The 14,960-nt window shown below is 35.5% G+C and overlaps 2 protein-coding genes across 2 annotated transcripts; both read right to left on the bottom strand.

The window, feature by feature from the left end:
• Window positions 1-7,651: 7,651 nt before the first annotated feature.
• Window positions 7,652-9,012, bottom strand: LOC115713630 (uncharacterized). Its single transcript, XM_030642117.2, has 2 exons — window positions 8,998-9,012; window positions 7,652-8,818 (listed from the first exon to the last, which is right to left on the bottom strand). The coding sequence occupies exons 1-2, from the start codon at window positions 9,010-9,012 to the stop codon at window positions 7,652-7,654; spliced, it is 1,182 nt and encodes a 393-aa protein (XP_030497977.2).
• Window positions 9,013-9,534: 522 nt separating this feature from the next.
• LOC115712210 (LRR receptor-like serine/threonine-protein kinase HSL2) lies at window positions 9,535-14,003 on the bottom strand. Its single transcript, XM_030640460.2, has 2 exons — window positions 10,634-14,003; window positions 9,535-10,155 (listed from the first exon to the last, which is right to left on the bottom strand). The coding sequence occupies exons 1-2, from the start codon at window positions 13,221-13,223 to the stop codon at window positions 9,740-9,742; spliced, it is 3,006 nt and encodes a 1,001-aa protein (XP_030496320.2). The 5' UTR covers window positions 13,224-14,003; the 3' UTR covers window positions 9,535-9,739.
• Between the last annotated feature and the right edge of the window lie 957 nt (window positions 14,004-14,960).

Below are 14,960 nucleotides of genomic sequence, written 5' to 3'. Positions count from 1 at the left end.
GAGAGAGAGAGAGAGAGAGAGAGAGAGAGAGAGAGAGAGAGAGAGAGAGAGAGAGAGAGAGAAAGGGTGTGCGATGCGATGGTTAGGGCAGAGGAAGTGAGCGGTGGTTTGGGCGGTGGTTTGGGCGGTGGTCTGGGCAGAGGAAGTGGGCGGTGGTCTGTCGATGTTGCTTCTGTTGGAATATGTTTTACCAGGATCTAGATTTACTATCATATATGTTATTTAACATCCTAAATATGAATTTCTAAAATAATGTAAATAAACACATATAAAGTTTAGGAAACCTTACATTGGGTGCAGCGGAATATTAATGACTCCTTCCACTCAGATCTCTAACCCTTGTATCCTGTCTGTAGTAGAGTATCACCAAGATCTGAGCCTCAATGTCCTTCTCTTGATTTTTGGATTCTTCACAGCCTTACACACTATGATTGAGATACCACTTGATGTGTGTGGGCACTCACTCTATCACTCAAGGTATGAAAATTATGAAGAAGGAAGAGAAGTTGCTGGTTCGAAAATAGAAGGAGGATGACTCAGGAAAATTTTTCTGAAGGCAAGAAATTTCATCTTTTTTAGTGTGAGCCATCACTATCTATTTATAGGCAACCACCTAGGTTTAGGTTTGGATTTATTAGACATTAAAATAATAGAAAAATTAAGTGGAAAATCCCATATAAGTGGTCGGCCATGGTGATGGCCCCACTTGGGAATTTTTCCACTGTTGACAAATTTCCTTTTATTTTCTCAAAAATGCCATTTTTCCAATTCTAACCATTTAAATGCCAAAACTATTTATTTAATAATTAAAATTAATTATCAAAATAAAATTACCGTTTAATATATTTATTAATTAGACATAATAAAGTCTCTCAATTAATAAATAAGACATAGAATCTATTTTCTTCATAATTAAGCCATTGCTTAGTGAAAATTCACAAACTAGACATAGTCTAATTTTAGAATTATAATTGATTAATTAAAATCAATTATCTGAGTCTTACAAGCAGTATGGTCTCAACTAGTATGGGGACCATGGGCCTATACAACCGAGCTTCCAATAAGCAGAACTAAAATTTACCAAGTAAATTCCCTAACTTATTAATTCCTTATTGCATCCACCATAGAACTTGGAATTGCACTCTCAGTCATATAGAACGCTTTATATGTTCCACGATATAGATATGCTATAAATATTTAACCATCGTTCTAATCTCAATAATCAAAGATCCTCTATAGATGATTTACATCGAGTATGGATAAATTTAACGTTTCACTCCTCAATATATTTTATCCTTAAAACACTTAGCTTCCTATAAATGATATTTCAGTAAACTAATATATAATCACTGAAACAAGAGCTCTTCCATTTACCTCTATTAAGCCAAGCTCGAAGGAAATCATCGTTTCACTCCTATGTCCTGATAGAAGCTATAGATTCCATATCTATGTTTAGCGCTCCCACTCAATTATGCTATCATGTTCCCAAAATGTACGTATCACCTTGACCAGAAAGTAGGCTTAACTAACAAATCAAAGAACATGAATAACACTTCTGAGATTGAACCTAAGCATGTCAGGATTAAGATATTTTGATGTAAGATCAACCAGTGATATTGACTTAGAAAGATACAACGGTAAGATTATAATATATTTACCAAGATCAATATCGGTCCCAGTCTAATGTATACTCCATACATCCAATACTAGCATACTTTGCCAATGTTCTGGAAAGAACATAACACTTATGCAAAGTGTAAGTACACTTCATCGCTGATTATCACATCAGTGTAAATCCAGTGTACTGATGAATCAGGGACTTTGTCTTTTGAAGCATATAATCACAATCACATTCCACTATGTTGACATCACTGTAATTGTGAATGACTATATGTTCAGGACTTACCAGATTTTGTATATATTAAACCATAAACATGAAAACTATATGTAAACATAAATGACTTCTAATCTTACATTGATAACAAATCAGACAAGATTGAAATGGGTTTTATTTAGGGCATAAAATCCCAACAGCTTCTACATATTAGAGAGAGAGAGAGAGAGAGAGAGAGAGAGAGAGAGAGAGAGAGAGAGAGAGAGAGAATCATACTGAAGAAGAAACAGAAAGAAAAGAAAAAGAAAAAGAAAGAAAGGAAAAAAGAAAGAAAAAAAATATTTTTTATTTATAATTTTTTTTTTAATTTTAAATTAATTTTATTTTAATTTTTTAATTTTTTTAAATAATTTTTTACGTGGACCAATAAAATTGTGTCACGTGTACACTGTATCCAGTCTAACATGGCACTTAACACCTAAAATGGACGGAAATATTAAATTGCTAACGGAATAGGAGTATTGAGGGTTTTACCGCCAAAATTTGGGGTTTAGGGTTAAGTGAAGCCAAAATGAAAGTTTTGAGGGTTTTGGCGCCATTTACCCTTTTGTTAAATGGATTTGGGGGAATTCAGACATAGATCATATTGTGAGGATGCATTCAGGCTTTACCCTTTTTAGTTTTATAGATGAAGTTACTAAAGATATTGTCTTGGAAACGGGGGTAATACATTTTGATAAGAAGTTGGTGGTTATTAGACCTTGGACGTCTGATCTTGATTCATTGAATTTAATCAAATCTATCCTCGTTTGGATCTATCTTGATGGCCTTGGATTAAAATATTGGGGGAAAAACATCCTGTTATACCCGAGATTTGGCTATGTACCAAAAGCTGACATGTGTCCTACAGAAGGAATGTGAATCAACTCAATGAATATAATAATGATATTGTAACATTAAATGCAATTAAAATAAATCGTTTCAATTAAATATATATGTTATACCAGAAATTCGGTTGGAGGACACGTGTCAAGATATGTGAATCAGTGCCATATCTTTTTTGGAATAACTCATTAATTATGTATCAGAGTATATTTGTAATCCGCTGACTGTAAGATCTTAGGCGAGGAATCAATGTACGAACTGGTACTTAGTGTATTAACGAGAAACCATATATCGCTAAAGGAGAATAGCAAGGCACCAGAGAAGAGTAACACTACCTTAGCTTACAATAAGCAAACTAAGTATAAAAGTCGGATCGACTCGAAGAACAAGAATGCGAGATGACCATCTCGCTACGAGGAAACTTCCTATAGTTTCATCCAACTAACGGAAGCGAGACTCATAACCCTGGAAAGTCAGAAGATTTCCATATACCCGCAATCGACGTAAGACATATCATGTCGACCTCGAAAAGAAGAATAGTTCTAGCTTGCCATTGGGATCACTACAATCAAGTTTTTGTCGAGACATCTCCAGATTCAACAATTAAAGACGTGTTTAATACACGATATTTTTGACCCAGTAAAAGTAGGAAAATCACAGCTAAATGATTTTCAAAATCATACACCGCATTTACATTTCATGATCATATGTAATCAGATCCCCCGATTTAAGGGATAATGATTGTAATTATATTTTGGTCAGCCTTGTAATCAACTACCACTATGCAATTATAAATAGTGGCAAACAATCTCAAAAAAGGATGAAAAAACTCTTATGAAAGAGACCCTAAAAAAAATACTCAGAAATCTGAATAAAATTGACTCGTGGAATATGCAGAATTTTAACTGCAAAACTACGTAAAAACCCGGTGTTCATATTTTATTTTTCTATAGCTTTTATTATTTCTGTGTTGAATTATCATTGTGAAGCTCAAATTTGGTTAACGAAAATTTACGTTAACAATATATTTAATAGAGATGTTCAAACTCGATGACTATTTAATCTTATGCAAGACAAGAATAATAACTATTAAACTAAGAGTTGACGAGACATATATTTACCTCAGGATAGACAGATTAATAAAATGTTCAAGATAATATATTCAAGGACCTCGTGAATTATTAACTCTCACAAGAAAAGACAAACTTATGACACTAAACCACCTTCCGTTGTTCATAACATAGAGATCATCTCGCATCACTATTACAAATATAGGGATACAACGAGATGAAGTGCTTCTAACACTTAGCATGTTTCCCCTATTAAGATGGATAAGAAGGAGAATCCACGATTAACGAGATGTAATCTTTCTAGTCAGCATAACCGTCTAAAGAATAAAAATAAGGAGCGGTTGGGTAGTTATTAGATATTATCCCATGTGTGAATAAATGAAACGTGAGGAATATCCACGTTTCTTTAGCAATTATAGATAAATCAGTCTCAAAAAGAATAATTGCCAACCTATATTTTTATAAATAGAGGCAGAATCCATGAGAAAAGGTTGGCAAAAATAGATAGAAATCCTATTATTTTCAAATATTAAAATTTATATTCTGTATCTCAGAAAATATCCCTAATAATAAGGACTCGTGTAGTATGTAGATTTTAACTATAAAATCATGTAAAATATCGGGTATTATTTATTATCATTTAATTCTGTAGTATATTTATTGTAAAAAAGAATTATTTATTTGGTTAACGAAAATCTGTGTTAACACATCATAAGTGCTCTTGTGAGTACTATAAGAATTCCTATTAGGATTGACAAAGTCACTAGAGACCGGCCAATGATCAAATTTACAGGGGTGCTTGTGGATGTGCCAATTTTCAAAAAACCTCCTACTAGCATCAACTTTGTGAATGAAAAGAACCATTTAACGGAATAATTCATCGAATATGAGTGGTTGCCAACTACATGTCCAATTTGTAGGCTTTTTGGACACAATGTTAGTACTTGTGCTAAAGACAAAGGATTAATTTTGGTTAAGAAGTCTAAATCTAATCAAGTCAAGAGGAAAGTTATTAAGAATAAGCCTATGGTTAAATCTGATCCAATTACTTCTTTTCCTGATACAATTTCTGGTGTAGGAGAACATAAGGAGAATTTGATATTTTTTGAGGAAAAGGAGGAGACAGTCAATAGTAATGAACCAGGTGAAAATAGAATAGTGGAAGCATAATCTCAAGATTCTGAAGGTCAATGGATCACTTCTCATAGGAAAGGTTAGAAAACTCAGCCTGGTATGACAGTAATGACACAAAAGCTGCTACAACTACTGCCTTTGAGGCTCTCTAAGAGCCAAAGATCTAGATTGATCTCACTCTTTGTCTATGATTGATGGATTGGTGTAACATCCTTTGTTGGAAAGTTATAGGTATGAATAAATTCAATAAGTAAATTTCTATTTTAGATATTTGTCGGTTGAATAAGATTAGGATTGCTTTGCTTTTGGAAACTAAGGTTCGAGATGAGAAAATTAATAGTATGGTTCATAATAACTTTCTTAATTGGAATTATTACTCGAGTCTTTATTGTGATTCATACGTATTGGGCCCAAATCATGACTCTACCAAAGAGGATTCTCCAAAAAATAAATACTTTATGCAAGAGTTTTTTGTGGAAAGGAATAGAAGAGTCTAATGATGCAGGGAAAGTTGCTTGGAGTAAGCTTTGCGCTCCGAAGTCAATGGATAGATTAGGATTCAGGAATATTGTTACTTAATATTGTTGTGATTGGAAAATTTGTGTGGGCATTAGCTTCAAAGTAGGACAATCTCTGGATCAAATGGGTGCATTGTGTTTACATAGGCAAGGAAGATTGGTGGTCATATAAAGCTCCTGGAAATAGCAGCTGGTATTGGAAACAAATATGCAAGGTAAAAGATAGTCTAGTTCTTGTCATTGATTTAAAAAGTTTTGCGTATTTACAAAATTAGTGATAGATATACTAAGCTTTGTAGTCCTTCTCCCAAAGTTGATTGGAGGAGGATAGACTTAGTCTTCCGAAGCATAAGTTTATTCTTTGGCTGACTATGTTGAATAGATTGTAAACGAAAGACAGGTTGCTCAAAATGAATATTGTAACGAATAATATTTGTATAGTTTGTGGCAGCCATTAAGAGACTACCCAACATCTCTTCTTTAGCTGCACAAATAGCATTAAAATCTTGGAGACTCTAAAAAGTTGGTTGAACTAGGTCACTTTAGCCACTACCATTCAAGATCTCTTGAAATGGATTCGAAGGAGCAAGCTATCTAGGTGGAGGAAGAATGTTTTTTCTACTGTAATGACTACTACCGTATACCATATTTGGAAAAATCGTTATCAAGTATTTTGGCTTCATAGCATCCAATGTCCTCATGTTATTGTTAAACAAATAATGTTTGAAACTAGAAGTAGAATACAATTTCAAATATCAAAGAAAATATCTATATATGATAGAGTTTGGAGTGATCACTTGTAAGTTTGATACTAACATTGTTAGGTTGTAATTAAAAGTTAGTTGGTTGAATGATTATAACTCATCTAATTTAGAAAAAAAAAAAAAGACATTTTTTTTTTCTTTTCAAAAATATCAACACTTAACCAATTATTTACTTTTTTCTCAAAAAAAAAAAAAAACAATTATTTACCTTTCAATTTCAAATATTCACTATTATTACTTTTACTATATTTTACTAATTTTTTACTTTAATTTTTATTTTTTTAGAACTCTACACAAAATATTACTCAATTTTTATTTTGTCAAAATACTGTTATATTTTCTACAATTATTACTTTATACTGAGTATTATTTATTTTAAATTTATTTATGATATTTAAAAAATAATAATAGTAAACTAAAACTTAAAATAAAACTAAGCATATGCAGTTACACATAACATCTACTTATTATATATATTTAGTTTCATATTGCTAATATGTAAAAATAAAATGTCATATATAAAATAAATAGGCTACTCCTCTCATTATCAATTTATTTTGAGATAAAATCTTATGCACCTTAATCACACCTTATCAAATTCTAACATAGTATCAAGTCAAACAAAAAACTTTCTCCTATTTTTTCTATTTGGGATCTTTTGGCTAATGTGTGCCAATTTCGAAAATCCACAAATTTCCCGACGTGTACACCTATAAATTAAATTTTCCAATTTGGCCTTGTAAAGTTCTTTCAAATGTCACGTTCAGCCCTCGTGGTGTCTTAAAAGTCGTTCGTTATATCCATATTTTCTAAGCTCAAACGTGAGAAGTACGTATTATTGTTAGTCCCACATTACTAATGTGTGGAAATAAAATATCATATATATATATCAGATAAATGAGTTGCTCCTCTCATTGCTAATTGATTTTGAAATGAAACTTTATGCACCTTAATCATAACTTACTAAATTTTAACAATCTATATAATGTATATATGTTGTAATATTTATTTAATCGATCTCATATATTCTTCTTGTATTGTTTTATAATTGGGTTTAATTAATTTATTTATTCTATTGATATAATCTCTAACATTAAACTGTAGTTGTGTATATAATAATAAAAGGATATTATACGTTTCTTGACTTTAAAGCAAACTTAATGAAATGAGGTAAGACTAAGTGGTATCTTTCTTTCTTACCAATCTTGATCTGATTACTTACTTGGCTTTAAAGTTTAGTAATTAGAAAGAAAGATAGTATAATATGTAATCAATGGAAAGAGAATTACAAGCCAATATGTAGGCAAACCTTGCCTACATTCATTTCGAGCACTATTAGAATTAAATTTTGAGATATTTAAAAGTAAATGATAAGTCAAAAAGTGTTGTGATTTTAATAATCAAATTTTTTTTATTTTTTTTTTGAATGAAAAGTAGAAAACTTCATTAAAATAGAAATGCCAAATCGGCACTTACAACAATGTTAATAGCACTAGGAACATTGCTACTAACAAAAATACAATCTGACCAATAACAAGCACCGCGAGCCAGACAATGGGCGGTATTGTTAGCAGATCGCTTAACAAAACGGACATAAACATTGACCAAAGAATTAAGAAGATTAATACAGTCAACAATCACTGAACCAAAAACAGATTGCATTTCGACATTGCTTTCAAGGGCTTGAACCACCACCAGTGAATCTGCCTCTAGTATTATGCGTTGCCATCCTTTTTCCTTTATCCAGCTCAACGCCTCTTTCACACCAATTGCTTCCACTAAAGATGGTTGCACACAGTCGGCCTTATGTAGACAAAAAGCTTCGATAAGCCTGCCATCACTTCCACGGGCTATACCACCAACGCCATAGGACTGTGTAGATGCAAATATTGCCCCATCCACATTTACCTTAACCCAATTCATCTCTGGTGCAATCCAATGCTCGCTGGTGCAAAGTGTATTGACTATTGCAGGCAGCGGCTCAAAACGGTTTGAGCGAGCATTATTCCAATGGTTAAAGACTGTTCGTGCAGAAAAAACAACATCAGCTGCAACTTGAGCCTTTTTATTCCAAAGCAAGTCGTTACGCGCTTTCCAAATGGACCAAGAAGTCATTAGCGCTTCCTCGAACATGCCTACATGACCACGACTCAACACATCCTGGAGCCAATCACCAAAAGTTGCAGCTGCAACTTGACCGAGAGAGACGGCAGATCGAAACCAGCACGAACGAGCAAACTGGCAATGTACCAGAACATGCATGATCGACTCCTCTTCCCTGTTGCAGAACACACATTGCAGTTGAACAGGGACATGTTTTGTTTGGAGCTGAACACGTGTAGGGAGACAACCACATACAGCTTTCCAAGCAAAGTGCAGCACCTTCGGAGGGACTTTAGTTTTCCAAAAGACACGCCAGAAACTTGATTCCATAGCAGTAGACCACTGCCCTTTATTCTCTTGTATCCATTTGTAGCTAGATTTGACCGAATAACAGCCAGTATTCTCATGAAGCCAATACCATTGATCTTCTATTCTGGTTGTACTTAATGGAATGCTTAGAATGATATCTTTGTCTCTGTCCTCAAACAAATCATTTACCACATCCACATCCTATTTGATCTCCTCACAAAGCATCAATTGATTAACAGTAGCCCCCATAATCAATTTTTTTATTAAATTGTAATAATTTTGAGAAATTTTTTAATTGGAGGGGGAGACTTTATAATAGAAGAAATAAAAAACGGAGGAATTAAATTTTGGATGACATAGCTGTGACATTTGACACCAACCATTTTAATAACCATTTTGGTTACTAGCCTTGCATTATTTGTTGGTATAGCCCGTGACCAGTCTATGAGATCAGCTTGGGTTATACTAATCCATAGTCAAACTGAAGTATATAATATGGCGATGCATATTGCTAGAGATATAACTTGTATAATTGAGAAAAATAAAGATTATGTTATTGGTTGAAGGATTAGGGCTATTAATAATAATCTCTTACATTTATAGCTACATATGATTTATAAATCCACACTCCATTGGTACCGTAACTTTTTACAAATGTAAAAGAAATACGAAAAAGAAAAAAAAAAGGACGATTTTCATCAAATTATAAGTAGAGATTTTTACTTCTTTTTCTTTTTGTATTAAGAGCTAGTCCCACATTGTTAATGTGTAGAAATAATTTATGATATATAAGATGAATGGACTACTCCTTCTATTGTCAATTGATTTTGAGATGGAACCTCATTCATCTTATTCCTAAATTCTAACATTTATTAAAATAATAATTTATATGATTGTTCTAGCATTTTTTCAAATTCTTACCCTGAAAACATAATTTATAGTAATAATAATGGAAAAAGAGAAAACACCAAAGTTTGTCTAATTTCCGACTGAACTTTGTGCAGTTCTTCTAAAATCAAACAAAAACTGAATGACTAGCTAATCCGAATAATTACAACATGGTGAAAAAGAAAACTTGTTTTGCCTATTTCTTTCACCAAACTGTACTAATTAAGTAATTAACTAGTTGATGGTTTTGGAGCGAGCCAATTTCTGGTCCTTGAGTTTGAGCAATTCCACCACCTTTCTCATAGAAGGTCTACTAAGGGGAATCCTAGAGGTACACATAAGAGCCACATCCAAAACCTTCTCTATCTCCTCATAATCACTAGTGGTTAAATCCATCCTTGGGTCAACAAGTTGATCAAGAAATTTCCAAGGATTAGTACTACTGCCTGAATCATCATGGCTTCTTTTTGTTGGATCTTCTTGTGGTGATGATGACAAAGATAAAGTGACATCGGTTACCCACTTCACTATGTCCTTGTTATCACCAAAAGAAGAATCGTTGGGTCTCTTCCCTGTGATTAGTTCCAATAGCACAACTCCAAAACTATACACATCACTCTTCTCGTTCACTTTCAAAGTGTAAGCATACTCTGCACAAATGTATATATTTATCATTAAATATGTAAACTTGTAATATTATATGGTCATAAAATGTTGAGAGATCTACATTGACCAAACACTTCATTTTAACTTATGTGGTGTACTACTATTCAATTTAGGTAGACCCACATAGATAGACCTTGTGTATTCATTGTGTTAATTATTGTATAGCAATAGATATAAATCTTGTATGTGTCACTCTACTAAAGTAATTATGAAATTGACATCTAAACAATAAAGAAATTAATGTGTACTGGTGCATATCCTAATCCTGTAATATATACTTTTAAGTTATGGTATTTTTAGCTAGCATAATCTTAACGAACAAACTCTTATTACAGTGATATCGATTCTTTCCACACTGTAAAATTAAAATAAATAAACCGTTTTTGACGATAATTATACAATTTTTAAATGAAAGAAATAAAAAAAAAATGCGTGATCTAGAAAACGACAAAACAAAATTACCAGGCGCAATGTAGCCGTAGGACCCAGCAACACGTGACATGGCACCATAGGCTTCCTCGTCCGCCACGTGGCGCTGAAGAGACTTAGCCAATCCGAAATCGGCCACACGGGGCCTGAACTCCCTGTCCAACAATATGTTGTTACTCTTCACATCCCGGTGTACAATAGCCGGATCGCAGTCGTGATGAAGATAAGCTAAGCCTTGTGCCGCTCCCTGTGCTATCGTGAGCCGTTGTGGCCAATCCAATAAACTTGCGCACTTCTCTTCGTGTAACACGTCACCCAAACTTCCATTCTCCATGTACTCGTACCCCAAAATTCTGTTATCCTCACCGCTACAACTAAACAGTAATTTTACGATGTTGCCATGCCTGATCCGACCCAAAGTCTCTATTTCGGATTCAAATATTTTATCCGTATCCTCTTTTTTCTCCCCATTCCAGAGTTTCTTTACAGCCACGGTTTCACCCGTTTTTAGCTTCACTTTGTATACCCGACCCGAACCACCCGATCCAATCAACTTGTCTTCAGTCAGTGGCACAATCACTTCCTCTTCGTTCAGTCCCATCCGTTGAAATGTGGTGAGTTTGCAGAGCCTTTTGGGTTTGGGTCCGAATAGATCAGATTTTTTCCTAACGTACCAGAGCAGTGACCCGATTAAAAGAGCGGCACAGATGGAGAGTATTATGACCACGTATAGGGTAGCGGGTTTGGGTCTGGAGCATGGTGGGAAAGGTGTGAAATTCGGGCTACAGAGATCCGGGTTTCCGGTTAGACCCGCAATGTATTGGGGTTGAGTCAAACCCGAAGGGACTTTTCCATGAAGCTTATTGTTCGAAAGGCTGAACTCATTGAGTCTCAGCTTGGTCAACTCCGTTGGAATCTCACCACTGAGGAGATTATCAGAAAGGTCGAGATAGTTCAGAACCGGTAAAGTACCTATCTCCGGCGGGATTTCGCCGGAAATTTGGTTTTTAGATAGATTCAGCTCAACCAACTCGGTCCACGAATGTACCGAACTGGGTATTTTCCCGGTGAGCATGTTTTCCGCCATTACAAGTTTCTGTAACTTTCTAAGCTCCGTAATACAGAGAGGTAAATCACCGGAGAACTGATTGTTATCTACTGATAAACTCACGAGCTGACTTAGTTTACATATAGCCGCCGGTAACTGGCCAGAAAATTTGTTGCCGGTAAGCAACAGTGTGGTGAGATTATTGGCGCCAGATATGGAAGAGGAAACAGAGCCCTCAAATCTATTGTGATTGAGTTTGAGGAAGTAAAGTTTGGGAAGACCCCATACTCGGGCAGGAAATTCACCGGAAAACTCATTGTCTTCAATCCTCAGGTAAGTTAAAGTAGTACATTCGCTTAGAGTAGTTGGAAAATTTCCCGAGAATTTGTTGCTGAAAGCGACAAGGCTCCAAAGCTTTTTACTATAACAGAGGTGCTTAGGCAACTCACCGGTGAACTTGTTCGTGGAGAAATCGATTTCTTGCAAGTCAGAGTTGCGGCCAAGATTTTCTGGAAGGTTACCGGAGAAACTATTGTTAAAGATCTTTAACTGCTGAAGATATTTATTAGAGGCTAAACTTTCAGGAACTTCCCCTTGGAAGAAATTGTCGTTAAGATTTAATGATACCAAACCCAGTGCTGCAACCTCCTTCGGTAATTTCCCTGTGAGAGAGTTCTGAGATACATCTAAATTACTCAAATAACTCAAGCTCCCCAAACTTACAGGCAACTCGCCGGTTAATCTATTGCTATAAAGCTCAATTTGCTCAATATTTTTCATTCCCCCGATGGTTTCTGGGATTTTTCCATACAGTTGATTTTCAGAGAGATCAAAGATTTTCAGCTGAACCAGATTCCCAATGGTCTCTGGTATGCTCCCGGAGAGTCCACATGACGGCATGAAAAGAGTCTGGAGCTTGGTCAATTTCCCGATCTCTGGCGGCAGAGAACTCTGGTTCAGAGTAACGTAACCAATACCCAAAGTAATTAACTCGGTGAGATTCCCTAAAGACGATGGAATCTGGCCAGTGAGATAGTTAGACGACAAAAGAAGCACTGATAGAGACGAAAGGAACCCCAAGCTTTCGGAAACATTGCCGGAAAAGCTATTTGCCGACAGGTCGAGATACTGTAAACTGCTGAATTCCGGCGAGAATTCCGGTAATGGCCCGACGAGGAGGTTGTTGTTGAGGTCGAGGTATTGGAGGTGAGAACATAACAAGAGTGCCTGAGAAGACAGAGTCCCGTTGATTTCGTTATTCGAAAGAATCAGATTCCGGAGACTCCGAACCCGACAAAACCCGGACGGAAATCCACCACGAACTCCTGTTGCAGATAGATTAACCGAAACTACGGCGAGAGGTTTAAGGTCACAAGTGATTCCCGTCCAGTTGCAGGGATGACGGTCCTTGTTGGGAACCCAATCGTCAAGAGCTCCATTCGGGTCTTCGAGTTGGGCATTTTTGACCCGAATCAAAATATCAGTGTCTCCGGCGAGTGATGCGGCAGTTAAAATAACCCACAAAGAAGATATGAAGAACAATAGTTGAGGAAGTGTTGGGTTGAGGTATGTCATGGCCAAATACAGAGAAAGATGGAAGCTTTTGTCTGTGAGTGAGAGGGAGAAATGAACATAGTTTGAGGACTAAAATAAAGGTTGCAGTGTGGTGTTTGAACTTTCATGCATGATATTGATGACGTTGACAAGGACGAGGTAGACTTGATTTGATGAGTGGCCATTGAAATGGGCCATTTTGTTTCAAAGTCTTCACATGGAATATGGATAGTGGTGGTGGGTGTTTGGGAAACTGTGAAACATTTTAGAGAGAAAAAGAGGAGGGTATTAATTGGGTTATGTTTAATGTTAATAGGTTAATTATTAGAGAGAGAGAGAGAGATGCATGAGAAGCGTGGGTTTAGTATTTTTGGCTTTTTGTTAATGTTAATGGGTTTTGGGAAGTGATTTGTTTTACTGCACTAAGAAAATAATTAAACCGTTTCAATAAAATATTAAATGGTCTTTGGCCGAAAAAGAGTAGCGTGTTCTGTCAAACGAATATATCTAGAAGAAACAAAAAAACGTGAGGCTTTCATAATTACAAAACTTACAGCAAAGGGGTAACGGTTTGGTTCCATTTATAGTGTGTCCGTACAAACCCGAAAGTGGTAATTTGTTATGTTTTGTGGATGTGGATTTTGCATTTTGGAAGGGAAATTTGATTTTCTATACTTAAAAATGTTTAAAAAATTTTTTTTTGAACCAATACATTTTACACTATGAAAAATATGACTCTTTTTTCAAAACTCCAAAAATACCCCCCTCTATCTACTTTGTCTCTCTCTCGGACCGAACAAAAAAAAATACACATGGTCCGATGGTCGGACCACATGGTCCGATGGTCGGACCACATGGTCCGATGGGGTCCGACCAATCGGACCCATCGGACCATGTGGTCCGACCATCGGACCATGTCCATCTCTCTCTTCGTTTTCCTCAAATTGAAACAAAAAAAAAAAGAAAAAAGGGCATATGGTCCGATGGTCGGACCATGTGGTCCGACCATCGGACCATATGTTTATTTTTTTTTTTTTCAGTTCGGTCCGAGAGAGAGAGACGAAGAGAGTGAGAGGGGGCGGTACAGTGGGTGGGTGGTGGAGGTGAGCCGTGGTGGTGCGTTTGGGGGTGGGGGCGGTGAAATGGTTTGAACGTCGACGGCGTGGGTGGTCTGCCGTGGGTGTGTGGGTGCGGCACCGAGCGAGAGAGAAAGAGAGAAAGAGAGGCGAAAGAGAGAGATGGCTGATGGTTTCAAATGGGGGTATTGTGGGAATTAAGAAAATGTTATCCCATTTTACCAATATTCCCTATTTTAAGTTTAGGAAAAAAATTATTCAATAATGTAAGCATACAAATTCAAATTTTCCTTTTGGAATTGGAATGCTATTCTCGGTTTGTGAAATCTGGACAGAGATAATAACAATAAATAAATAATAAGTGAAGAGAAGAGAAGAGAACTGTATATAAATTTTTCTTTGCTGGATACGTAGTGAAAGGATATTCAAGCAATTTGACATCATTTGTTCTTATTCTTTCAAATTTTGCTTCTCAATCACATAGCTAGAAACAAAATTGTTTTGTTTTTTAAGGTAAATGTAATTTTTTAATTTGTTCAAATGATATTTTTCTCTTGTAAAAGCATCTTCAACCGTTACTTTTTATTTTTTGAAGGCTACAATAGCTAAAAGATTAAAATATAAGCTACTACATTTAAGGAGTTCTCTATCCATTCTCGATAGAATTATTTTTGTATGGCTG

Source organism: Cannabis sativa, chromosome 4 (assembly GCF_029168945.1).
Source record: "Cannabis sativa cultivar Pink pepper isolate KNU-18-1 chromosome 4, ASM2916894v1, whole genome shotgun sequence".
In the NCBI taxonomy this organism is placed as follows: domain Eukaryota; kingdom Viridiplantae; phylum Streptophyta; class Magnoliopsida; order Rosales; family Cannabaceae; genus Cannabis; species Cannabis sativa.
Note: the sequence above shows the minus strand (reverse complement) of the source record. Positions and strands in the feature narration are given on the sequence as shown.

What these genes read in the sequence shown, in the direction of transcription:
- LOC115712210 (XM_030640460.2), bottom strand. Translation starts at nt 13,223, where the DNA reads ATGACATACCTCAACCCAACACTTCCTCAACTATTGTTCTTCATATCT. An exon ending in CTACGGCTACATTGCGCCTG is followed by an intron (nt 10,156 to 10,633) that starts GTAATTTTGTTT and finishes ACATTTGTGCAG; the next exon opens with AGTATGCTTACACTTTGAAA.